General features: G+C 52.9%; 2 protein-coding genes across 7 annotated transcripts in view; both read left to right on the plus strand.

Moving 5' to 3' along the window:
- Positions 1-19,347, plus strand: part of STX2 (syntaxin 2) — a 34,406-nt gene extending 15,059 nt beyond the window's left edge. For 3 of the 6 annotated variants that reach the window (XM_047827145.1, XM_047827149.1, XM_047827148.1), the window contains exons 4-11: positions 5,892-5,966; positions 7,516-7,589; positions 8,081-8,189; positions 10,419-10,492; positions 10,594-10,731; positions 12,798-12,908; positions 14,650-14,775; positions 17,126-19,347. In XM_047827145.1, coding sequence (XP_047683101.1) covers positions 5,892-5,966; positions 7,516-7,589; positions 8,081-8,189; positions 10,419-10,492; positions 10,594-10,731; positions 12,798-12,908; positions 14,650-14,730 — 662 coding nt within the window. In that variant the 3' untranslated portion in view covers positions 14,731-14,775; positions 17,126-19,347. The remainder of the gene's footprint in view (positions 1-5,891; positions 5,967-7,515; positions 7,590-8,080; positions 8,190-10,418; positions 10,493-10,593; positions 10,732-12,797; positions 12,909-14,649; positions 14,776-17,125) is intronic. The other 3 variants (XR_007145713.1, XM_047827146.1, XM_047827147.1) reach the window with 3 other exon arrangements.
- A 1,578-nt stretch (positions 19,348-20,925) lies between these two features.
- LOC125149319 (uncharacterized) overlaps positions 20,926-26,702 on the plus strand; it is a 42,182-nt gene continuing 36,405 nt past the window's right edge. The window contains exons 1-2 of the mRNA XM_047828194.1: positions 20,926-21,340; positions 21,625-21,777. Coding sequence (XP_047684150.1) covers positions 21,093-21,340; positions 21,625-21,777 — 401 coding nt within the window. The 5' untranslated portion in view covers positions 20,926-21,092. The remainder of the gene's footprint in view (positions 21,341-21,624; positions 21,778-26,702) is intronic.

Below are 26,702 nucleotides of genomic sequence, written 5' to 3' on the forward strand. Positions count from 1 at the left end.
CAAGTAAAGAGGAGAGTTGAGAGCAACTTTTTGTTAGATTACTTGATGTAGCCTTACGTTGAAAAAATAAAAATCTTAAATTGAAAAAAAAAAAACCCACGTTTTTAATTTTAAGATTTTGCATGTCTTATAAAACGATGTTCTGACCCTCTGTAGATGCCTTATCTTACGATTTAGAAGAATGTTTCCCAAAGTGTGTTGTGGGGCACGAATCTCATCGGCTGGCCTATGTCACTAAGTGCTTTGGGAGCCTCATTGTGCCATAATCCCTCTAGAGAAGTTACAGTGTACTCCGAGCAATAAAGGCCCTGAGCAGTCCTGCAATAAGGAAACCTGTGTCAACTTTGCTTAGTCTGTTTGCCCACAGCAATTTTTTGTGTAATTACTGTATTTTATTCTTTTGTTGAATGAATATAATTTATTGTAAAATTGACTTACATACAACACCCAGTGCTCATCCCAACAGGTGCTCTCCTCAATGCCCATCACCCGCTTTCCCCTGTCCCCCATCCCCCCATCCACTCTCAGTTTGTTCTCAGCATCTAAGAGTCTCTTATGGTTTGCCTCCTTTCCTCTCTGTGTCTGTTTTTTTTCCCCTTCCCCTCCCCCATGGTCTTCTGTTCAGTTTCTCAAGATCCACATATGCGTGAAAACATATGGCATCTGTCTTTCTCTGGCTGACTTATTTCACTAAGCATAATACCCTCCAGTTCCATCCACGTCGCTACAAAAGGCCATATTTCATTCTTACTGCCGTGTAGTATTCTGTTGTGTATATAAACCACAACTTCTTTATCCATTCATTAGTTGATGGACATTTAGGCTCTTTCTATAGTTTGGCTATTGCTGAAAGTGCTGCTATAAACATTGGGGTACAAGTGCCCGTCTGCATCAGTACTCCCGTATCCCTTGGGTAAATTCCTAGCAGTGCTATCCTGGGTCATAGGGTAGGTCTATTTTTAATTCTTTGAGGAACCTCCACACTGCTTTCCAGAGCGGCTGCACCAGTTTGCATTCCCACCAGCAGTGCAAGAAGTTTCCCGTTTCTGCACATCCTCACCAGCATCCGTTGTTTCCTGAGTTGTTCGTTTTAGCCACTCTGACCGGCGTGAGGCCCACAGAAATTTTTATGTGACGCCTGTTAACCTCTTACTTAATTTTTGGGAGAACTGAATTTGGATAAATGTTCGCGTATTTTTTTCCTCTTGAGTGATTTACCTCTGAAAAACTTTTGCTGCCAAGAAGTAGCAGTTGAAGCTGCCGTTGCAGTAAACGCGGAACTCTCAGTGGTCCCAGTAGTCCCTTTTGGGCCCTAAGTAAAACGATTCCTTCTTTCTTTTGTACGTTTCGTGACAACGTGTGAACCGAGACGTGGGAAACCACGTGCAAGTGCTTTCGTGGTCGAACTTTGAACAGAGGAACGTAGTCAGCCTTCTCCTGCGCGACGGGGCCCTGCGGTGAGGAGCCCAGGGTGAGGCAGGTGGCAGGGGGCTGCCGGCCTCCCGGCCCTTTGTCCTGGGCGGGGTACCACGCCGTGGACGGGGGTGGGGGTCCCCGAGCCGCCGCGGCCCAGCCCCCCAGCCTCTGGGCCGAGCGGTGCCTGGGCACGGTGGCCACCAGGCGGCGCCAGACTGCAGACGGGCGCCCGGTTCCTGGGCCTGCAGCTGCTGGATGGAGGACGGGTGCCGTTCAACACGCTTTTCGGGTTTTTTAGCGAGAAAATCTTCAAGTCCGTGGGAAAGTTGCCAGGACAGTACAGAGAACACCCCCGATCCCTTCCCCTAGATTCTCCCGTCGTCCGCATCTCCGGGCGTGTGGCCGTGCGTGTGCTTTCCGTGCCTGGATGAGCACACGCGGTGTTTGCCGACACGTGTGACACGTGTGGTGTGTGTGTTGTCGTCAGTTCTGCCGACTCGTGTCAGAGCCGTGCTCCTGTGTGTGTCTCCGCGGGATATGCTCTGTGCGCCGACACCGTAACCATCTAAGGCAGAAAAGTCGACGTTGATAACCCACCGGGATCCGACGTGCAGTCCCTGCTTCCCATCTCAGGGACTGTCCGGGGACACCCTTTATAGCCCCCTGTCCCCTCCTTCCAGGGCCCAGTCCAGACTCACGCACGGAGGACACGGGCACGGATGCCGTCAGAACTGCGAAGCGTCGAGGCCCTCTGCGCTCCCATCCGCCCTGCCTGAGCTCACAGCCCCCCTCCCTGGTGTCCCTGATCGGTGTGCGTGGTGGACCTATCACACCGCTTTCCCGTCGGTCTCCTACGCCCTAGTAGCTGACAGCTCTCTCTGGGCTCTTATCCGTAAAATAAAACGTGGCTGGGCTTTGCCTTCTTTCCAGTTTGATCGCTTTTTGTCTCTAAGTGCTTTTAGTCTGTTTGCCAGAATTCCTGATGTGACATTGGGGCGGACGTTCTTGCTTCTTTGGTACCTTTTCTCTCTTTTCGTGCTTTCTCTTGAGTTGGTTTTTAAGAATTTTATCCCCTCCACCGTGAGCCTGTTTATATGAACTACGTCCTGTCGCTTTGTGGTCGTCCCCTAGATGACAGTGTGTATTCTTTTTTTTTTTTTTTTTTTTTTACCGTTTATTTATTTTGAGATTCAGAGAGCATGTCTGAGTGGGGTAGGGGCAGAGAGAGAGACAGAGAGAGTCAGAGAGTCCAATCAGGCTCCAAACTGTCAGCACAGAGCCCGATGCGGGGCTCAGTCTCAGGGACCCTGAGATCACGACCTGAGCCGAAATTAGGTCGGACGCTTAACCGACTGAGCCACCCGGGTGCCCCCATAGTGTATATTCTTGATTTAAGATCTAATGTAAATCTGTACTTTTGTTTCTTCCGGTAACACATGGGCCTTAGGAAACTTTAACCCCATCTTTCCTTAGATGCACATATTGATGTGTGTATATAATAGATACAAGCAATGTAACTGTTTGTATCTGACCTTGTTTTGTACAACTAACCTACGGTTTGGATCCAGCCACACCGCTGCTCCTTCTTTATCCCTGGGCCTCACACCTTCCATCTGACACTGTTTCTTTCTAACAAACACTGTTGGGGCGCCTGGGTGGCTCAGTGTGTTACGCGTCTGACTTTTGATTTTGGCTCAGGTCGTGATCCCAGGGTTTTGGGACCGAGTCCCGCTTCGGGCTCTGCACTGAGTGTGCAGCCTGCTTGAGATTCCCTGTCCCCTCTCCCCACTCCCACCCACCCCCGCTCCTCTTCCCTGCTTGTGCACTCCCTCTCTCCCTCTCTCCCTCTCTCCTCTCTCCTTCTCTCTCTCTCAAATTAAAAAAACAAAAATCAAATCACTATCCCTGCTTTTAGTCGGGAATATGCATTTGTCTGAAATTTTCCGTCTGTAATCTTGTTCTTGGAGGATGTTTTCACGAGTGTAGGAGTCTGTTGGGAAGTAATTTTCTTTGACCATCTTGAAGATCTTGAAGTTATCTTTGCAGTGCCTTTTTGTTTGTTTTTTGTTTTTGTGTTGTTTAAAGTCACCTGTCGACTTGTACCTTTTAAGATACTTGGGTTTCGGTCTTTGCTTTAGCAATTTTGTGCTGACGTTTCTGGATGTGGTTTCCTTTCTGTCTGCCTGCTTTCCCCAAGGCCTCTTGGATCTTTCAGCCCACGCCTCTGGCCACTTCAGCCACTTTCTCTCCGCGAACCGTCTCTGCCCGATTTGCTGTCCTCTCTCTTTGGGAGACTTGAAGTCTGTGTAGGTAAACCTTTGCACTGTACTCGCAGCGTCTCCTGCCCTCCGCGCTCTATTCCCCAGGGACACCGTCTCCGCCTTTTGCTTGGAAGTTGTGTTTCTGAGTCATCTGCGGACCTCTCTTCGCCCGTCGAGTTGTTTCTGGGTGACAGAAGTTTTGGTCCCGCAACGTCGCCTGCTTCCTTTGTGCGCCGTCCGGTTTTCTGACAAAGTTCTTTAATTTTTTTTTTTTTCAACGTTGATTTTATTTTTGGGACAGAGAGAGACAGAGCATGAACGGGGGAGGGGCAGAGAGAGAGGGAGACACAGAATCGGAAACAGGCTCCAGGCTCCGAGCCATCAGCCCAGAGCCTGACGCGGGGCTCGAACTCCCGGACCGCGAGATCGTGACCTGGCTGAAGTCGGACGCTTAACCGACTGCGCCACCCAGGCGCCCCAACAAAGTTCTTAATTTTGTGTTTTACCCCTTCGAGGATAATGATGTCAAAAGTCTGTGTCTGATGATCCACTAACAGGCGCCCTGTGGGTCTGTGCAGCTCGTCTGCTGTTCTTTGTTGGCCTGGTTATTTTTGGTGGAGTCCCGGGCTTTGTACGTAAAAGCTAGTAGCAGTAATTCCAATCCTAGGAGAGTATTTTCTTCTTATTTTTTAAAGTTCATTTAGTGGGGCACCTGGGTGGCTCAGTCAGTTAGATGTCTGACTTGGGCTTGGGTCATGATCTCGCGGTTCATCGGTTCGAGTCCCGTGTTGGGCTCTGTGCTGACAGCTCGGAGCCTGGAGATTGCTTTGGATTCTGTGTCTCCTCCTCTCTCTTCCCCTCCCCTGCTGGTGCTCTGTCTCTCTCTCTCTCTCTTTCAAAATTAAACATTAAAAAAATTACCACCCTTCATCTTTAAAGACAAAACAAAAACAAGTCTATTTACTTATTGCGAGAGAGACAGGGACAAAGCAAGTGGGGGAGGGGCAAAGAGAGAGGGAGAGACAGAATCCCAAGCAGGCTCCATGCTGTCAGCACAGAGCCCAAGGCGGGGCTCGAACCCACAAGGAAGCCGTGAGATCATGACCTGAGCTGAAACCAAGATCGGACACTCAACCGACTGAGCCACCCAGGCGCCTCAGTATTTTCTTTTTTAAAAGATGATTTGTAAACGTTGCTGACAGATGGCAGGGGTTGGGGGAGCAGCTGGCTCCCTCCCTGGGTGTCCTTCTCCTGGGTCTTCTTCCCTGCCCGTGTGTAGCTTTATGGTGTCTTTAAGCAGATTAAACGCACGTTTCGTCCAGCTTTCCGGACAGTTCCCAGCAGGAGTGTTGAGAGTACCACGTCATTTCTCAGTGGTTTGAAATGGCACCTTTGCCAAGGACAGCCTCGCGGCCCACTGGTGTGACTGGCAATGCCCCTTTCTCGTCTCTCACTTACGCCTGGGCCCCCGCCTGCCTGTGAGCAGAGAGCCCGGGGTCTCCCCCTCCTGGAACAGCCCAGGGGCTTTCTTATCCAGCGAGGGGAGTGCTCCTGGGGAGTGCCAGCAGGGCTCTGCCTGCACTGATCCACCGCAGCTCCGTCCTCCCCCCCCCCCCCCCAGCTCATAGCTGTGCCCCGTCCTCAGCGGGGCCACACCCCTGCATACATCCGGCCCGTGTGCGTTTGCCTGTAGACTTGGGCCCTCGCTCTGCCAGCCCGGACACAGTGTGGCCACCAGCACTCCCCTGAGGGGCTCGCCTTGCTTGGGTAGAGGAGAGCACAAGAGAAATCAGACGCACGGGAGAATTTTTTTTCCGGGATTTGGTTAATTTCTACTTTTCTTTCTTAGGTCTAGGTGTTAGTGACGGATCCAGTGACCTATTCCACCAAATTAATGGCTGCAAACCAGCCAAGTATAGGTGCACATCACAGTCACCTGGGGGCTTGTCAGGTCCCATTGCTGGTGGCAGAGTGGCACCCAGAGGTCTGGGGAGGGGCCCAGGAATGCTCATTTCTACCAAGCTCCCCCTGCCACTGAGGTCCCTTGGTCTTGGTGAACCACTGGCAAGATCGATACTTTTCCTTAAGAAATAAAAACACTTGAGTATTTGCCAAGGATGTTGTTCCATTTGTAAGTTTATTGGGCGTTATTGCTGTTGGATATTATAGCTCAGATACCTTTTTTTGTTTTTTTTTTTTTTTTTTTTTTTTAAGAAACAAAGGAAGACCTTGAGGATCTGAACAAAGAAATCAAGAAAACTGCCAGTAAAATCCGAGCCAAGTTGAAGTGTGAGTTTAAGGCTTTGGCTGCGTTTGATCCTTCATGGCAGCACGTGGCTCGTCTTTATTTCCTTTATCACTTTCTGTTCTTCCACATTTCTAAACGTCTACACGATGGGCACTTTAAATTATTTGTGTGTATTTGGAACAGCAAGTCTGTAAATTATTCATGAGTCGAGAATTCTTAAACTGCCGGCTGGGAGGACCGAGGACCAGGGGCTCAAGCTAATGGTTGTTAATTGGCATATTGGGGACAGAAGCAGGAATATTCAACAAGGTCAAGCACTTGCTGATAAAGGGTTGACCTCTTACAGAGGCGTGTCTGTAGGACGCTTGTGGCCAAATTGCAGACACGTGAGAAGGCGAACAGTCCTTCCCACGAATCACGGGTTCTTCTTCAATCCTTTACGTTTAGGTTCTGTTGAACGCTAAGTGCGCGGGGTTTAGCCTCTGTGGAGCTGGAGGTTCAGCTCTAACAGGTGGTTTTGGGAGGGGCCTGCTAGAAAGGCACATTGTATTTAATTGTTACAAAAGAGCGTTCACATCCAGGAAATCTCTGCAGATGGGAAAGAACTGTTTTGGGGACATTTCAGACAGGTGGGAGCCGGGGGGTGACCGCCAGCCGCCACCATTCACACCCTTCATCTGGGCGCCATGCAGGGGCTCAGGGGCTCCCACCTGCCAGGTGGCTCAAAGCCCGTCCAGACGGTGGTTTCATCAGTGTGGATTCCAGGGTACTCGAAAACAGAAGGATTTTGGCCCAAAAGTACAACCGCAGTGACGTGATTATATCTAGGTCAGATCATTGTGGTTATTGGTCACGAAATACCCCATGGGAATGCACGCGTCCCCAGTGATCTTTGAATTTCTTTTCACAGTGTGTTTGAATTGGGTTCCCAATAAGGACCCTACCCTGTGATTGGTGACGTGTCACTTCAAGTTTTTAAATTTTTTTTTTTTTACATTTATTCATTTTTGAGAGACAGAGAGAGAGACAGAGACAAGCAAGGGAGGGACAGAGAGAGAGGGAGACACAGAATCCGAAGCAGGCTCCAGGCTCTGAGCTGTCAGCACACAACCCGACACGGGACCCAAACCCACGAGCCACGAGATCATGACCTGAGCTGAAGTCGGACGCTCCACCGACTGAGCCACCCAGGCGCCCCAAGTTTTTAAAACTCAAATTCTCTTTGCATCTTCCCCTGGAAGTTTCCTTTTGGTTGGAGAAACCAGGGCTTTCGTGCATCAGAATTTGCTACGCTTCAGGGCTTTAAAGCCAATGTCACCCAGGTTCCTCTCTCTTTCCTGTCGGTTGATAGTTGACTTCTCCAAACCCAGTGAGAGTCGGGCGTTTTGTTTTGTCTTTTGTTTTTCTTTGAAATGTTAAGATATAACACCCGGTTTTGTTTTGTGAAATTATCAACAATGGATGATTGTTGCCAAGATGCATACATTTATGAGGAATTGAAAAGATAAGAAAGAAAAGTAGTTTGAGGTTTGGCTTGAGAAACATCCATTGTTTAGTTTAAAAGGTGACTCTTTTCCTGTTCATTCCCAGCTATCGAGCAGAGTTTTGATCAGGATGAGAGTGGGGACCGCACCTCAGTGGATCTCCGGATACGACGAACTCAGGTTTGGTCGTCGGCCTAGTGAGCACAGGCCTCTTGTCTCCCTTTCAGATTCAGAATAGTTTGTCTTTACGTCACATGAGTCCGTACAGCATCTCTGTGTAAAAGGTCGTGGTATCTTTGGGTGACCTCCTTATCATGAAGAAAAGATTCCACGCTGCGGGCCCGCGTTGTCCGAATTCCCCGAACCCTGCGGGCTTGGGGGTGAGGGGTCTGTGGTGCCCACACCGGGGTCCAGGCTGCTCGCTTCTGCCTGACTGTGTGGGTGCCAGGCCACGTCCGCTCAGCGGGAGGTGTCCCGTCTGTGAGCCGGGGGCTGTTGTGAGAGTCAAGCCGGGTGACGCGCGTGACGTCCCGGGATGGACTCCGTCTAGAGCTGGCTGCCACCCGTTCGGGTCCAGTTGAAGGACAGGTGTGACCGTTGTGGTTTCTGTGCCTCACTTGCTGCAGAAGAAGTGAACGTTGTGTGTTAATTTCGTGTTTCCGTGTTAATAGCATTCAGTACTGTCTCGGAAGTTTGTGGAGGTCATGACGGACTACAACGAGGCCCAGACTCTGTTTCGGGAGCGGAGCAAAGGACGCATACAGCGCCAGCTGGAGATCAGTGAGTGAACGAAAATGCTGTTTTGATACAAAAGGTCCTTTTCTTAAGGTCTGACGTGAAAGTTCTGTGGCTCCAAAACAGTAGTTCATCTCTGTCTTTGCCAATATTGCAAAGCCTAAAGCTTTTCCAGAGCTTCCTGTTCATTGAGTCACCGAAACGTTTTCTTTACGTCCCTCAGAAAATCCTTGGTGAGTGGACTTTAAATTACTTTCTGGTTTTAAAAATGTTTATTTATTTTATTTTTGAGAGAGAGCGTGCGTGCACATGCGAGCAAGGGAGAGGGAGGGGCCGGAGAGGGAGGGAGAGGATCCCAAGCAGACTCCGCGCTGTGAGCACAGAGCCCGACGCGGGGCTCGAACTCACGAACCGTGAGATCATGCATGACTTGAGCCGTAATCGAGAGTCGGACGCTTAAAAACGGAGCCCCCCGGGCGGCCTCGCACTGCGTTCTAACTGGCATTGCTCCTAGGGTATTAATCAGACTTGGGAAACGTCCAGCCATCAATTGCTCAGGTGTCTCTCCATTGCCCCCAGCCCCCCTGCCCCACCTTGGGAGACGATTCTCTGTGGGCCTCACACTGACTGCCCTTTGCTCCAGACGGTCTTTCAAGGACGTCTGTGCGGCCGTCCCCCTTGGACGATGGAGCTTGGCTGCCGCCGGGCAGAAGGCAGTTTGCTGACCGCAGGAAGGTCAGTCCGGTGTGCTCGCTGTCCGCTCCCTGTTGGAGAAGACCGGGGCTCCTCGGCCTCGACACGGCCTCACGACGGGTGCAGTGTCCCCCGGGGTCGGGGAGCCCAGAACAGCTGTGAACTTGAACCTCATTAAATGGCATCTCCACAGCCTTCTTGGGATCCAGTTAACGTGCCACACGAGCGATTTCCAGAGTGGGCAGGTCCGTGGTTGTCACGTCCACACAGTCCAGTTTGGAACATCTTCGTTCCCTGGAAGAAACTGCCCCTGTCATCAGTCCTCCCCGTGCCTCTTCCCCGGAGCCCTCGAGCGCCACCAGCCTCCACAGATCTGCCCATTCCGCACGCTTCGTGTAAACGGAACCATACAATATACGGGCTTTTGGGACTGGCCTCCCTCACCTAACGTAGATTTTTCAGGGCTCGGCCATACTGACGCGGCTGGCATGTCCCCTCTTTCCCGGATGACTTGTGTTGTGCTGTGTGCGTGGGCCCCGTGTGTCTGTGGCTCAGGCGGTGGCCGTGTGAATAATGCTGCCGTGAACGCTGTAATCATGACGTTTCCTCATTTAACTTTTTTTATGTGTGACACAAATTGTAAAACGTGACGATTGTCAACTGAGTTTTTCCAAAAACCTGTGACTGTATTTCATAGAGAATACGAATACGTTCAACTCAAGGAAACATACATAACAACCAAAACATAGCAAGTATTAAAGCGTCTGATTCTAATGTTCAGTCTTTATTTACGATCTTCTAATAAATGCTGATAACATACGTTGGTATTCTCTTTCCATGAGCCAGAATTAGACTTTTACGAAAGCCAGCGTGCCGAAAAATTACGTGTCAACGCCCTTTTTAGAGTTCTCATTCCTGCTAAAATTAGATTTTTGCATTCATTCCAATTATAAGGTTTTTTATGAGAGTTTTCCAGTTTTTCCTGCTTGTTAGTCTTATGTTAATTTCTCTCATCATTAACACTCACCCAAGAAAGCATATTTGAAAGGTTAGAACAATGTTGCTTGAAAATGTTAACTGGGGCACTTGGGTGGCTCAGTCGGTTAAGCGTCCCCACTCTTGATTTTGGCTCAGGTCATGATCTCACAGTTTGTGGGATCAAGCCCCGCGTCCAACTCTATGCTAGCAGCTTGGAGCCTGCTTGGGATTTTTTCTCTCTCTCTCTCTCTCTCTGCCCCTCCCCCCTCAAATAAATAAACTTAAAAAAAGGTTAACTCAGGTCTAGTTGCTAACTTCTGGTTGAAGAAGTCATTTTGAATTTTTTTTTAATGTTTATCTTTGAGAGAGAGAGACAGAGCATGAGCAGGGGAGGGGCAGAGAGAGAGGGAGACACAGAATCGGAAGCAGGCTCCAGGCTCCCAGCTGTCAGCACAGAGCCCGATGTGGGGCTCGAACTCACCAGCCGTGAGATCATGACCTGAGCCGAAGTCGAGTGCCTAACCGACTGAGCCACCCAGGCGCCCCCGAACGGTCACTGTAAGTGTCGGCTCGTTCTGAGTGGGGCCTGTGTTCATCTCACAGCTGGGAGAACCACGACCGACGAGGAGCTGGAAGAAATGCTGGAAAGCGGGAGCCCTTCGGTCTTCACCGCAGACGTGAGTGCCTGGGGGGCTGCGGCCGCATTCCCGTGCCTGTGCTTTCTCTCCCGAGTGCCCTGAGTTCATCGGTATTTCTCTCTTGCCTTTGTTTCCCCAAGATTATATCAGATTCACAGATCACTAGACAAGCTCTCAATGAAATTGAGTCTCGTCACAAGGACATCATGAAGCTGGAGACCAGCATCCGGGAGCTACACGAGATGTTCACGGACATGGCCATGTTCGTTGAGACCCAGGTAACGCACACGTTTTCCCTTGTCTGGGACGGACGCCTGGTGTTGGTGAAGTGTCGGGTGCAGGTACCCGAGAAAGCCATCGTTCCGGATCCGCTCTTCACATTTGGAAACTGAGTGCAGTATTCTCGTGAGACAGATGCTGGAAACATCTGTCTGAGGCCGTGGCTCACTCACTCGCATTATGTGTGTCCACACGACAGCCTACCTACCAGGTGGCCACGGGCGGCAGACTTCCGTCAGGGAGATTTTTAGTGAGATGTGCAGGTATCGTGCTGGAGTCTTGAGTGAAGAGGGAGCTATACAATCTTACGTGTGTTTATACACATCTGTATAGATACGGTCGTGTGTAACACACGCATGCATGTGTACGTGCATGAACTCGGCTCCATAGGACAGTGTGCACAGAAGGAAAGAAATGTACCAACTCGGACAATAACAGTGCACCTGTGGGGATTTTCGGTTTCTTCTCTAAAACACGTGTACTTTCACGTTTTTACAAGGAACGTGTATTAGAACAATAATTGGGAGAGAGGTTTTAGAAGCCTTTAGAGGAGTAGGCCCCGAGGGGCCTACTCCATGCCACAGAGCGCTCTCTGCGTGGTGTTCTTTGTCCCGTGCTCGGGCCGGGAGGGCGGGCCACCCCGGGGCTGTGAAGGTTCCCCCGCAAGACGATGGAAGCAGTGTAGGCAGTTCTTAAACCTGAAATCTGGTGTAAACCACGAGCCGACGTGTTCCCGTTAGGTGTGTGGATACGTTTGTTCTGGCTCCCGTGAGTCTCCGTCAGGCCTTCCGTGGCAGTCGCACTAGCGAGTGAGGCCTGCACGCGGCCGCTTGCGGATTCAGGGGTCAGGTTCAGCTGACGCCTGTGCCCTGGGAGCGTCCACGTCGGACCTCTCAGCTAGATCTGTCCTCACTCGCCGGCAGGCTGGTTTCGGGTGCACTCTGGCAGGAGCGGCCCGGGAGAAGCTTAAGCCCTGGCCGGCTTGTTTTCTGGGTCGTACGAGGACGAAAGGAAACCCATCCGCGTGCGGGACTCGCTCTCCACGTGGGTCACCGACCTCTCGAAGACCACTGTTTTGGAAGACGTTTATCATCAAGTACGTGAAAACCTCAGATACCGTGCGATTGCTGGGGGAAACGAGCAGCCACGGGCAGGCCCCCCCTCTCTGGTCGGGGTGGAGCCCTCGCCGAGGCCACACAAGCAGTGTGTCGTTTCTGCCAGCTGCTTCTCCGGAAGCGTTCCGAGGGGAGCGGCTAGGCCGTAAGGGCACCGCGTTGCTTTTGTAATCGTGGAAGATTTTAGCGTGCTGCAGGCGTTAATTATCATGGCTCCACGCCAAGTGTGTCGCGTGAAGCTCCAGTAGAAAAATGGCCATATTCTCAGCTCTGTTTCGTTGTTTGCTTTTAGAAGTCGGTTAGGGACGCGTTATATTGACTCGCCTAATTCAAACTCTGTGTAGTCAAAACGCTAGTAAGCTTGAGCTGGTGAGCACGTGACTTAATTATGCGTCGTTCTCCTGACGCTGCGCCGTCACTGCTGCAGATTGTGTCTGCTGTGGACAGAGAGCCAGGTACGGTCTCCCCTCCCCGCCACCTCCCTGCGCCCGCCTCGCGCCACGGTTCCCTTCACTTGGCGAACTTAGTGTCAACCAGACCGATGTTTTAAAGAAATCACCACAAGTTCCTATGCACTAGAAAGGACGTCATTGTCCCTTGTGTGTGTGTGGTGACAGTAAGAGATCGGTCTCGCCTCGAGTTAGCTGCCTCTCCTTGGCTGCGCCCGCCGTCACAAGGGGCGCACGTGGAAAAGCACGTCTCAGAATGTGCTCCGTTGTGGCCCGTCCCTCTCACCCCTGTTCACGCTTTTTAGAGCGTAAGTTACATTTTGATCATCACGTCGGCACATTTGTAATGTTCTCATGTTCTCGTAAACGTGAAAAACATTCGGTGTCCGTCATGTGCACGTTGCGTTCACGTGAAGATGTCGTTGGTGCTGTGGCGGCCTTGGGGGTACGCGCTCAAGTCGCGGGAGAATGTCCTCTAAGCTTGAAACTTTTTGTTCCTAGGGCGAAATGATCAACAACATAGAAAAAAACGTTATGAACGCCACAGACTATGTAGAACACGCTAAAGAAGAAACGAAAAAGGCGATTAAATATCACAGCAAAGCTAGAAGGGTGAGTTTGGTTTTTAAGACTTAAAGCGCATTTTTCTCTTCATTTCTCTTTATTGATGTAGCCCGACTTAATAGCTGTTCCAAGAAATAAATGCTTGCTTAAATTCTTTTTTCATTTTACAACCGAAGCGCTTCTTTTGCTAAGAGGTTTTAGAGTTTGTTTCGGTGAACGTGCCGTGACTGTGTTCCGAGCAACGAAACCCACAGCCTGGCCGCCTCCCATTCTCGAGTCCTCTGTGTCGTGGGCCATCAGCTGGCGGGTAACGCAGAGCTAACGGGACTGGAGGTTCTCAAAGCCGTCGGGTGCGCATTTTGTGCAGCGAACACTCGATTCTTTCCTTGGGTTGCTGGCTACGCGTCTGGTCCGGAGGCAGAGAGTTCCCGAGACCGGGCCTAAGGCACCTGTAGCGGCCCCGCTCGGCTCTGGGAGTCGGACTGTGTGAATCCTGAGTGTGCTGTGCGTGGGCAGAGCTCTTGTGAGGACACAACAGAGAGACGAAGTTAAGTCCTGACTCCAGGACAAGACAACTCTCCCCGCATTTCCTGGGTTTCCTCCACCCCCCACCCCCCCAAGTGCAGAAGGTGGACACAAAGCCCCCCGCCGTGCTGCCCCGTCCTGCGGGCCGGCCGTGCGGGCTCACCTGCCTTCCTGGGAGCCTGCTTGCCCGCTGCCCGTCGCCCACAAAGGCCCTACCAAGAGGCGGTTCCGGGGTGCCGGGGAGAGAGGAAGGGCGACAGTTTGTGCGAGGAGTCAGCGTGCGGGCTGAACGCGGACGCGGGACGGGAGGCACGCGTGGGCTCGGCTCAGCCGGCCAAGCCCGGGCCCTGCTTCTCCTGGGGTGCCTCTGCACGTGGTCATTCCCTCTGAGACGGGAGGCAGGGCCGCCGACGTCACCGTGTTCCCGCTTTTCCAAACGCTCCCAGAGGACGTGAGGTGATGAGGCGCACGTGGCAAGTTCTCAGCCTCCTTCCGGGCGCGGGGGACTCGGTGACAGAGTCGTTGGCAGAGGGCGGTTCTCTTCGCTTCTCCGTGACCCAGCCAGCGGGCCGGCCAGCGAGAACTTGAGTGAAGAGATGACCGCTGTGAACAGGCCGGTGCCGTGACCCGTCTCCACCCTGACTGCTGGCGAGGCCTCACCGTCCTTGGCGAGTGTCAGCCGCTCAGAAACGAACTTAACCCCTCTGTCCGTGAACACCTGACCTGTGAACCCACACTGCCTGTTTGAACTTGTCACCCTGCTCTCAGACGCCCCGCGGCCGCGGCCACTCACACGGTGACCGTCCCCTTCCCTGGGCGGGCGATCTATCTTCTGGGGCCTGGCGGGAGCCGTGGAGGAGTCCACCGCCACCTCGAGCAAACGGGACCAAGGAGGGCGGGGGCTGATCACATGGGCCGCTGCCTTCTTAGCTTCCTTCCTGAGCTGGGCCCGTGGCTGTGCGTGTGGGAGGTGAGAGAACAGCATGCGTGCGTCTCAGCCCCTCGGAACTTACCCGCACGCCATGACCCTGTGGCTCGCTCACTGCTGGTCCTAAGGCTTCTAGAACCGTCTCCAAACAGTCTGACCTTATTCAAGGAAAAACCACCCTTTTTAAGAACTAAAAGCTGCTAAATGATTAATTAGCTGTCCTGTAACTTGCATGTTAAGAGATTCCCGTGGATCGTTTTATTTTCACTGAATGAGGTCTTCTAATGTGGCGATATGAAATTACCACGATGTAATCAGCTTGCTTTTCTTTGACAGAAAAAGTGGATAATTGTGGCTGTGTCAGTGGCTGTGGTTGCCGTAATTGCTCTAATTATTGGCTTATCGGTTGGCAAATGATGGTGTGGACAACGTCAGTGTGCGTGCCCCCCTGCCAGCGAGGCAGTAAGTAACTAATCAACTAATGTACTTATTAACTTTGCCAATTAGCTAACAGTGATGCTTGCCCAGTCCTCATTGACCTAAAAGTAATACCAGCCGCCAGCGGAGCGGAGCCCGGTCCCGCCGCTGCACGCACGGAGGGTGAACGGGCGGGTGGGGGGCATCTTTATATGGGGCCTTCTCCTCCTGCGGCCCGATGCAGCTTCCGGGGCGCTCGCACCGCCTGGCGTGGCAGGCGCGCCCCCGGCCCGCTGGTCACCCTGCATGTAGCGGCCACAGTATGGTGGTGCCTTCTCCGTTGGCCGGCACTTCGCGGGTTAACGCACCTTTGACGTTTTCGCTTTTGCAACCGTTGCTTTGTGAGACCTCCCCACTTGTGGTGTGACTGGCTTGGAGGGAAGGGAACCGGAGTTTTCTGGAAAAGCCCGGGGGTGAAAATCCTCCCATCTCCCTGGGTTCCACGAGCCGGCGTCCCGTCCGTTTTCCGGTACCTCCTGACTGTCGTGCGAGCCTGTGCTGTCGGCCTGCCGGTCAGTTTACAACGTTCTGGGGAGAGAAGGTCTCCGTCGTTGACGAAAGCGACTTTATTTTGTTCACTGTGTGACTGTCCCCTTTCTCCAGACTCCGGTACATTTGTGTTTTCCTCTGGTTTTCTCCCCATGTGGGAGCGCCCTCCTCGCGTGACCGAGGAACGCTGTCCCACGCGTGTCCCTTGAGAAGGGTGTCTTGCCGTGGCCATTCGACTGTCGTTTTGCAGTGCCAGGTGCCAGGACGGTGACAGGCAGTCCTTGAGGAATTCCTCGTCTCCTGCCGAAAGCGACTGCGGCACCAGGCCGGCCCTTTATTTCTGCAAAGGGAGTTAGCACGGGAGACAGGGACCCCGCGTGCGGCCAGGTCCCGCCACTGCTTTTCGGCCTGGGATAGCCCGTTTGTGTGGCTTCCCTGGTGCTGGGAAAAATGATGTGTATGATTTTCTTTGTCAGGGTAATAGCACTTAAGAGCTATTTTTGTATAATTTTAAAAATACGTGGTTTCTTAATTTTTCCTAGTGGTCATAACATGTAGGTTACACTAAAGATTAAAATTCGTTCTTAGGTTGGACCCAGCGATGTTGTTAGGTAATGCCGTTAAATGAACACAGGTTTTAAAGTTTATTTATTTATCTCGAGAGAGATAGAGCGCGAGCCGGGGAGGTGCAGAGAGAGAGGCGGGGAGAGAGAGAATCTCAAGCAGACTTCATGCTGTCAGCACAGAGCCTGACGCAGGGCTTACGTCTGCGAAACTGTGGGATCATGACCTGAGCCGAAATCAAGAGTCAGTCGTTCAGCCGACTGAGCCTCCCCGGGCGCCCCTTTTCAGGGTGACCCCGCAGGGGGCGGTGGGCGTCTGGGCCGTGGGCCCGGATGGCTGGTTTTTACCCTAGTGTCTTTAAATACGAACGCAAAACGATCCTCGGTAAAACGTGCCAAAGCTTACACCAACAGTTATTTCTTTTATACATGAGTGGTTGCTGTCCGTGATTACACGTTAGAAAACGTAATTTATTCTTTCAGCAGGTGGTGCAGGGGGGCCTCCCGGTGGGCCAGGCCCTGCGCCGGAGGCACTTGGTGGGTAACCGAATGCCCACCGCCCGGCGGCGTGGGCAGGGCGCTCCGTTCCTGCCCGAGGAGGCAGGCAGAGCCCGCACCCTGCCGCGTTTGTGTCTACGAGGTGGAGGTGGTGGCGCTGCGACCTGCACTCGGACAAGACTGCGCCCCAGGACGCCCCGCCCGCCGAGGAGAGGGGCACGCGTGTGGGTGCAGCTGGCAGCAGGGCGCTGGACAGAATGGTTGTTAAAGCTGGACATCTGGGTGCAGGAGCTCGGCCGGTGTGGGCTTCAGGGGAGCGGCACCGGGGGCCAGCGGGGAGGACGTGCACCCGCGAGGGGGGCCCAGACGCCCTCAGGGCCAGCACCCCGGGCCCCGGAAGTCAGAGCTCGCGTCCAGGGTGGCACTTCCCCGGGGGACCCGGGTGCGGTGAGCAGGCTCCGGAGCTGAGGGGTGGCCGCTGCTGGGAAGCCCGAGGAAGAGGCCGTCTCAGATCAAGGTGCCGAGCGCGGTCCGTGGGAGCGCGTGGCGGGTGGCATGCGGCCGGGCCGCAGTCCTCACGCCGGGCGCGTGTGCGGGTCTGGGCACCCGGTGCTTTGCCTCTGGAACTTGGCTTCCCCGCCCCTCCCTGTCCTGTGACCTGGGGCCTGGGCATTTTAAACTCAAATTCCAGGAGAATTCTGTGAAGAAATGACATTAGCGATTTCTTTCCTTTGATACCTGGCAAATTATGCGAATTAATTAATGTTTTTCTCTTTATCTTGCAGAAAATGATGTGCATTATCATTTGTGTAATCGTTTTGCTTGTGATCCTTGGAATTGTCCTAGCAACAACCTTGTCGTAGCGACCGTATCCCGAGAGCCACCGTCCTTGGAGTCAGACCACAGGCGCAGCGAGCGGTGAGCCCGCGCCCTCCCGTCCCGTGACTGAGCCCCAGACACCGTGACGTGTGGTGCTGGGCGCCGGTCTCGTTGCTGAGGGCCAGGGGGAGGCGCCACAGGATGCCCCGTCTAGTGAAAGTCCGTGAGCGGGATGGGTGTGACGAGCTAACCCAGACGTCCTTGGACTCTGAAGAGCACATCACCGAAAACTAACAATGTGAAACTTGTTTCAGTGGCCTTAAAATAAGGAATGATTGAAAATTTCATTTTTTTTTTTTTTTGTATTTCAGTGTTAAAAGTACATGTGAAGTTTAATTAGGAATATTTTATGTCATGAAGCTATGAGATGTCAGGTCTGAGCCTTCCTCCCTCCCCGCCCCCCAGCTAACACGCGAACTAAGAGTCGTTTTTGCACTCCGTTTCATTCGTGTTTTGTTCGTAACAAAAATTTGTATCGGCACAGAACTGTTTTGTAAGATATCGATAATTTTAAATGTTTATAAATTGTTTAATATATTAACATCTTAATTTACTCCGTTTTTATATATCGAATATTGCCTTTTGAAGTAAATAGGAAGCGTCATGATATGACTAGAGCCTTCTTTGCACAGTTGTTTACCAAGTTTGCCGTTGGCATAGCACACATCGGCGGCAAAGCCCCCGAAAAGCCTTTCAAGTGCCTTCTGTTAATGCTGATTCACAAGGTTAAAAAATGCACCTGACGGCCTCCGGGAAAGTCTCCATTATTGCACTGGGCCCACTCCTACCTGTTCCGCTGCCCGAGATAATAAACTAGTTACTGCCCGTGAGAGACCACCGCCTCTTCTCTGTTCGTTAGAAATAAGGTTTGTGTGTCCCTGTCTACGTCAGTAAGGTCTGAACTTAAGACGGTGAGGAGACCGAGATTGAGTACTTTCTAAACTCAAGGAACTTACTCCCAGACATTAATTCCTCTAAATGTAAACTGCTGTACAGGTTACTTGTAAATGCTCCTGGTTAAGTGCTTACTGTTCTGCTGAGCTGCAAAAGTAGATTCCCAAAGTTCATAGGAATCCATGATAATTAAACATCTGTATCGCGCGGTGATGTTTCTTAGTGTAATACGGTTCATTTTTTTGACGTGTATCACGCGTGGGCTCTTACTAGGGAGCGGACCTCTGGGAGACGGCGGCTGGTCGGGACTGTGGGTGAACGTGTGAAGGATGTTCCAGATGTCGCCAAGCTCTCATTACTTGTGTATGCGATCGACCGTGTAAGCGCGTGCCTGCATCCTGACGTTGGCTTGAAAACTGACAGAGCCACGCTTGCTTCCACACAGCAGGCGTGAATGAGTCGAGCGGTCCGGAAACTGTGCTCTTTACGTAATACGATTATGACTTCCACTCGTTCCTGATTTATGCACGCAACGGCTTAGCTTAGACTCGGATCGGAATGGACGCACTTCATTTGCGTGCTGATCACCGCTGAGTGCTCAGAGTTAGGAGAGGAGCGCTCTGGCTGCAACGCGTGTTTTTAGAAAGTCTTTACATGGCCCGTCACCGGGGTCCGCTCGCTATGTGTGCACAAGTCGGAGACGCGCCTTGAAGGACATTTAAACATTTCGCGATCATGTGCCTGCATTAGCACAGCTTTTGTGCACTCGTTTGTGTCATCGCGTCCGCGTGCAGAGCAGCGCTCTCTGCTGGCGGCGGCCTGTGTGCGGCTGGGCGCGTTCTCCAGCTCTGGCTCGTTAGGCTCGCCTCCCGCAACGGTTCCGACTGTCCTTGTTCAGGTCATTCTTCCGAGATTTACCAGACTTGTGCTTCTGTAGTTGGAGTCCAGGAAAAGCCTTTTGATTTCTGTTTAGGAGAACATCGAAGTCAGTCATCGGGTAGCGCTGCTGTACGCATGGACCCCAAGCACCCGTTTGAGATCAGATTACAAAAGCTATACTTACGGGTTCCCTTGTTACTTTTATCATTCCTTCAAATATTTTATGTTTACATAAAGAAAAAACTGCCAGAGAACCAAAACCAAACTGACTTTCTGTCTCGTCATTTCTGGAAAGATTTTGGGGGGAGATATTTTATTGCATATCCATTAATAAATTGTTCTACTAAGAAAATCACTCTTCCCTGTGGCCGTTATCGTGTATAATAATGTGACTTAACGATGCTGGGCGTCTTCGTTGCGATGACAAGGCTCGGTGCCTGGTGTCTTATGCAGGAGCCCATCCGGGTCCTTGCTGTTGATGGCAAACGCTGATTCAGGGAACTTGGGTTACATTTCAGAGTCAGTGGCTTCGGTGGTTATGTCCAGCAGACAGAATTCTCCTTGAGTAACGGGGGAGGGGGGGGTCCTCCTGCCCCCGTGCTCTGAGCTGTTTATCCTTTGTATCTCTTCATCCCCTTTCAGAATTTTTCTTCAGTGGGATTTCCTTAATCCGTAACTCTTAAATTCTAACCATGTTGCAAAGTGATGTCAAAAACCACAGTTCCAAAAAGGGAAGAAAACTCAGTCCTGGAGAGAGAGCAGGTCACAGAACTAGGTTCCCCTACGTTACCTCCCTCTTCTGAGGCCCCTTCCACAGTGAGTGTCCTTCCAAACTGCAATCTCGATGTACACATTCAGTAACGTAGCCCCTTCGTTTATACTTTTTATATATAGTTTAGGTGACAAAGCAAAATGAATTGTGTTAGTTTGAGCCCTCGGGAGCTCCCCAGACAGGCAGGGGGAGCAGGGAGAGGCGGCGAAGCAGGCAGAGCGCCCCAGAGGTGCAGGTGGTAGGTTCGACACGCGGGGGCGCTCCTATCCAGGCTTGTCTTGGACAGACGGAGCAGATTTTGGCCGGCCGCCAGCATCCTGGGGTTCGCGGAGACGGAGACGCCTCAGCCCAGGGTGGGGGGTGGGGCACTGCAGTGTCCACACGGTCTCAGTGCCACATGCCCCTCTCAGGGCCTCGGCCTGGAAATGAGCTCCCACCAAGGGAACGGAGAGCAGAGGGGGCCTGAGGTCAGCTGGGGTCACGTCCTCTCCCCTGACCTCTCCCAACAGATTCTATTAACTCTGGCACATCTACAGTCACACCCTCTCACGACCTTAAAACAGGATACACCTGGGGTGCAATTCACACCAGCAGGGTGGCACAGCCGGTGATCGTGGCCGTCAGGTGCCAGCCATGCTGCAGGCTGGTGCATAGGGGACCGAAGGCCGGTGCAGGGGGGCCGGGGCGCCCCAGGCCGGTGCGGGGGGGGGGGGGGGGGGAGGGGGAGAAAGGGGCGCAGGCCGGTGCTGGTGTGGGGGAGGGGGGTGCCGCAGGCCGGTGCAAGGAGAGGCCCCAGCTGGTGCAGGGGGGCCCCCCCGCAGTCCTCTGATGCCTCCCGCAGCGGTTCGCAGGGCACGTGGAGCAGGTGAGTTGAGTGGAGGCACAGCGCCCGGCACCTGGCCAGCCCCGCTGCTCCCGTGTGTTCGCGCCGGCCGGTGGGCACGGGGCGGGGCGCGGAGGGCACGGCAGGCTCAGGCCTGGACTCCCCCACGGGGGAAGTTCCAGGAAAGGCCGCCTGGAGCGCTCTAGAGGCCTGACCCGGGCGTGACCTCGGTCCCGGGACACGGGAGGGGGCGGGGCGCCGGGAACCTCCCAGGCCGCCCACCGCGGGGCCGGCTCGGGCGGGGGCGGGGACGGAGCCGGCGGCCGGAGTCACAGACAAGCAGACACACGCGCGCCCGCAGGCCCGCCTCCGCCCGCCGCTCGCTCCCCGCTGGGCGCCTGGGGCTCCCGACCCCGGTGGCAGGAAGGTGGCCTCGGGGGCGGGGCTGGGGGCCGGACCCCGAGTTCGCGGTGCGGTTGGAGGGTGGCGGTCCGCGCCGCCCGCCATGCAGGCGCTGGGGGGGTTGCCGTCTCGGGGCTCGGAGCCCCCAGCAGGGTCTGCCCGCAGGCGTGGGGGTGGCTTTGGTGGGGCGGCGACCCAGCCGGCAGCTCCAGCCCGTGCCTGCACCCCAGTCCTGTGCCTGCGCGGGGCAGCTGGGGCCCAGACCCGGAGCCGACGCCCGCGGCTCGCCCGCAGGCCTGGGGCTCCGCGGGCTGCAGCCGGAGCGGACCGCCTGCCTCGGAGCTTTTACAGGTGTCCTTCCCCCCCCCCCCCCCCCCCCCGCCCCCCGCACCCCCGCGAGCTCCCGGGTTACAGCTGTGTAGCTGTGATTTGCAGTGAACCTGCAAGCTCGTGTAACCCCGCACCCTGCGGGGGCAGGGCGTTTCACACGCACGCGCCCTACGAAGCGTGCAGAAACGCTCTCCCTGTCTTTTCTGGACACTTCGTGCCCACGCGGTCAGTCCAGCCTCCCGCTGCCCAGGTGCCCCCATTCTGTACCATGAATCCCTGGTTTGTTCCTTTCTGTTGTTTTTTAGTGTCAACCAGGCTTCATTCATCCGCTGGCCCCTTCACGGACATTCGAGCGGACCCCAGGTCCAAGCCAAGATGGGCAGTGCGGCCACGGCGTCGCCCGGACACGACTGTGGACACTCGGCGTCATTCCTCTTGGGGACATGCCTGCGTCACACGTAAGTGTCCCTTTAAGAAACTGCGAAGCTGTTGTCCACCCGCGGTACTGTAGCAGGTTTCTGGAAGAGTCGCCACTGAGGCTTTTCTTTCCCGGAAGCGACTTTACTCCTGTCGGCACCGCCCAGTTGGGTTCGTACCCAAGGAACTGAGCCCCGATGCCACGCTGTGTAGCTTCTTATATATTGTGTATTTCTTTGCCTCCCGTATATGGTAACGCACCAACACGCAGTCTGATTAAGCGGTCTCATGTTTCAAGGTCGTGAAGGATGTTGTCACCTTTGTGCATAACCAGGTCGCCTTGAGGTTTCTTTTTTCCTTTCCTCAGGGAGGGGACCCTACCATATTCCCCCCTTTGATTCTCAGACCCCTCTATTTGGGCTCAAAGAGCATCGTCTTGGTTTAGAGGTTTATATAGGCCGTCCCCCCACATGCCTGGAGCCTGCCCTTTGACGGCTCCTGGAGCCTGCCCTTTGACGGCTGCACTGACACTGTCCCAGGCCTCTCGTAGATGAGAGAAGTTACGCAAAGGGTGGGGATCTGGCTCAAGGTGATCTGGGGTCCCCCACCAGTTGAGTTATAAAATCTTTGGCCTAGGCATGTTAAGTTTTTAACAGACGACGATGAACTTTTTCCCCATTAGGCAGGACGGTTTTTCGCAATACTTGAGCTTCTGAGAGGCCAAACTCCGGGTGTGGGACTGGGGTATTCTGTTTTACTATGAGGGTTGTGGGGATCAATGGCCGTCGTTTCCTCACGTTGGTACCCACGAAGTATCCTAGCTGAGTGCTAACGAAAACCTCCCCCTCCCCCATCTCTGGCCGGCCAGGGCAGCCGCGGCCAATCCTGTGGCAAAGAGTAGGGCAGCAATCGCAGTAATGCCGAGAAGGCGTGACCGCGCCTCACAGCAAGGAAACATGTAGAAGATGAGGACAGTCTTTTGTGTCATGGGACCGTGGGTTCCTCAAGCTTCTGCCGTGCGTAGACCAGTCCGCTTCCCAAGTGACTGGGGCAGGGCTGCGGTCTCCCAGAGCCTCTGGAGTGGCAGAACCTTCCGTGTGGTCGGCTTGCACGGCGTGGATGGATCCGGAAGGCACTCCCAGTTTCGAGAGGCCGGCTTCACTCTGCCGTAGCGAACCCAGGGACCCGCCTCGGCTACTTTCCTGCGTAGGGGTGGACAAAATGACAGTGAACGGGCCCCTCCGGAGGGGTTGGAGGGGTTGGACATTTTCCTCCTTCACCCACACGGCATCTCCTGGTTAAAGGGGTGAGCATCCGTGGTCAGACTCACAGGTAATCGCTCCCTGACCCGGTGGTGTAAGGTGGTTAGGGTAGAGGCAAGGGCCCGCATCTGTTGTCTTACGGTGAGATGGTCTGTCTCATTTAGAACCCGCCCCCATGCCCTTGATAATGGGGGGAGGGTGCCTAAAGGATTTCATAAGGGGAGAACCCCGCCTGCTCCCTCAGCCTCCCACCTGCGGCTGCAGTCTGCCTCCCTGAAGGCCCCTGATCTCTCCCTGCCTCATGTTCACCCTTTCCTTGTTTATTCCTCCCCTGGAGCAGGGCCTGTGTCTGCTGTCAGGGAACAGGAACGATGACCGCTCTGGCTTCTTCAAGCTGATAAGGGACAGTGTTGGGGGACAGCAGTTAGAGTCAACCCACGGGTCGGTCGAGTGACCCACAGCATGGTTCCACAGGAAGGCTGGCGGGCAGGAGGCGGCATAAACATCAGCAGACGCACACAGAAAAACACAAAGATTCTACTGAGCAACGACATGGCATCTTAAGATCATGTCTACAGTGTTCAAACCTGTCAGACAATCTAGGAGGGACCCTGACTTTGTCAACAACACATGTCGGGGGATCTCTCATAACCCACGTGACGGTGGCTCTGTTTCCAAGAGTTTGGCCCTAACGTAATTTAAAAACAAAAATTTTTTTGAAGCATTTAATGCTTGTGAGGTGTTATTTAGAGTTTTGCTGAGTGCAGGCAGACAGTCTGCTTCATTTTGAGGTGTGAAACTTTTCCAAGGGCCAGGGGCTCTACTGGAGAAAGAGTCAAAGTAGCCACGCGCCGTTATTAATCTGTAAATGTTTAGGTAAGCCGAGCCTGGGTATTATTCTAGACAGCAGAGCTTTTATTGCTTTTTGTGCCTTTTCTGTCTTGTAGAGGAAGTAAAAGAGTCCATACCAACTGGTGTTGGGATTCCTTTGACCTTGGCATATGAATGAAACCTAGTTGTTCGTTTTTCCTGGATAGCCTCCAGGTCCTTGATTGCCCGGGGGGAGCAAGTTTGTGGTTGGACGTTTCTAAGACCTACTTCACGGGCTGATACTTCTTGCACAACTGTCCCCCACGAATTTTTTTCCAGTAAACATCCTTTGGGCCATTTGCTAAGTTTTGTCCCCAAATGAAAGGCCTGAGGCTGCGTTTTCACCATCTTTTAGCTCTGTGAGCTTGGTGACAGCAGTTGCCCTGCTCTGTTTGTAACCATTCCAAGGGCTGGAGACCGTGTCTAGGAGCGAGGCCCCAGTTTATGTTTTGTGGGGCAGAGTAGGTGGGATTGAGTCTCCTTTAACGGTCGACATGGCCGCACACTGTTTTCCTGAACCCCGCTATCTACAGCCTACAGCATCTAGGAATTTCCAAAAACTCACATAATTGTGATTTAGCCCTGGATTTAGTCGCACCCTAGTCTCTAATCAAGTTATACTGTCCCTTTCTAGCAAGGGAGTAAGGTTCTCTGGCATCATCAGGAAAGAATGAGAAAAAAGGGTTCCCGTAGACATTCCAGGGGCTGAGAGAAAGCTTTAGTTACAGGTTTTCCGGAGACTGATCGTCATGCCACGTTCGGGTAGCGGCCCGGAGTGGAAAGGAGGACAGAAAAGGTGGCTCCGGTCTCAAGAAGGAAATCAACGAATTTTCCTTCTATATTTGAAGTTATCCGAGGCTCTGGGTTTCTGATGGACCGTTGGTTTAGGGGAGCCACCGTGAAAAGCCCCAGGCCTGGGTCAGTCCCTCCCAGGGACACGAGATAAGTTCTCTCACTTAGAGGTCCCCGAGGGCATTCGGGTCTCCAGTGATCGTCTCCATTTAAGGGGCACGGCTTGTGGGGTTCTCATTTCACTGCTCCGAACGCCACATAAATGGCACCTGGTGCCAGGACCTCGGGAAGTCCAGTCTGGCATAGTACGTAAGGTCACGACTAAGGCCTCAGTTTTTTTTAAGCCTCCTTTTTTTTTTTTTCTTTTCTTTTTAAAAAAATTCTTCTCTTGATTTGGTTGTAATACACCCAGCTGGCAGCTCACAAGAGCACCTCCAGGGACCCTTCAAGGCCAACAGCCAATTTTTGCATTTTCTTTGAATATCTAGGGCTGAGTGAATGACAGATTTGTCCTTTAAAATCGTCTCAGCCTCAGGGGTGTCAGGGGAGATAGCCGAATGTTTAGTGAGAGCCCCCCTCACCTCTCCAGGAAGGCAATCGGGCTCTCGTATTCTGTTTGTAAAATAGTGGCTAATTTAGCATAATTTGAGGGCTAAATCTTAGATTTCCTTAATTTTTTTTTTTTTCCCCAAAACATCTGTCTCATTGAGAGTCTGATTTAACAAAAGCATTATATCTTTCCAGGTCAGCTCAAAAACATATGTAATATTCATATACTTGTCTGTATATGAAGCCTTCATATACTTGTCTGATCAGAAAATTTACCTACATCTCCTTTTATCTGTACTAAACCCTGTAATGTCAAGGTTTTCCTTCTGGCCTTCTAGCTTCTTGTAAGGGAAACATGCCTGTTACGTTACGGGGAGGGCCTGGATAAGGTGGGTAGCAGGGAGCAGAATTGTATTTATATATATATATATATAGAGAGAGAGAGAGAGAGAGAGAGACAGAGAGAGAGATTGAGAGAGAGATTGAGGACCCGAGGAGGAGGTTGAGGTGGGAGGCTTCCCTCCCTCCTTCTCTAGGTCTGTTTTGGATACAGGTAAAGGGCCCTTAATTGCGTCCCCTCCAGATTGCCGGACTTCAGAAAGGGTCGCCATTAAATTAGGCTCCACCTCACATTGCTTACATATATCTCGATTTTTCCTCAAGGCCCCGAAACAATGAACAGAGGGGAATTCTCCCCATTTCCCTTCATGTTTGCAAAACCCGGTCCAGTTGTAGGATAGTATTGTCATTGATATTTCCCTCTGAAGGCCAAGTTCCCTCTTCCAGTTTGTATTGGGGCCAAGCCTTGGGGCAAAAGCAAATGAATCATAATGCATTCCGAAGGATCAGTGGCCTTGGTTGGACAATTACCCACCTATAGGAAAAAGGAAGAAAGTTGTCCCTTGTCTCCGTTTCCCATAGCCGGCCAGGAGAAACCTCATCTCCTGACCTGCGTTTGGGCCGGCTGAGGGACTGGCTCCCAGAGGCCCTGTCAGTCTCTCGAGGGGCTGGGAGTAGTCACTCTTACCCAGGCTTGACTCTACCTCCGAGAGCTGGCCCGGCCTTTCCTGGTTTTTCTTACCCCTCCGTTTCCCACCTGTAGCACCTTGGGGGTATGGGGCGTGACCAAGCAAGATTTTCCCGGTTGTCGTAGGAGGTACTGATTTGATTTGGGCCCAACGGTAACTTACATACTGCTCATTGGCCGTCGAGGGAGGGGGTTAAAGGGCCAGAGTCAAGGTCTATTTTCCTGCCTTTCTCAACAATGCCCACATAAATATGTGTCAGCCGTGTGGATATCCATTTTCGGCATGCAGTGGGCCAAGTTTAATAAAATGGCTCCCATGTATCTTAGTGAAAGCCCTTCATGTATCAGTCCCTCCCTCCTACGGCAGAGGCATCCAGTGCTCTGAGACTGCGCGGGAACAACACGAATGTGGAGGATTTGGAGGCCGGCACCGAGGGCACTGCCGCCATTTTCCCAGCCTTTGGAT

The sequence above is a fragment of the Prionailurus viverrinus genome, chromosome D3 (assembly GCF_022837055.1).
Source record: "Prionailurus viverrinus isolate Anna chromosome D3, UM_Priviv_1.0, whole genome shotgun sequence".
NCBI lineage: Eukaryota > Metazoa > Chordata > Mammalia > Carnivora > Felidae > Prionailurus > Prionailurus viverrinus.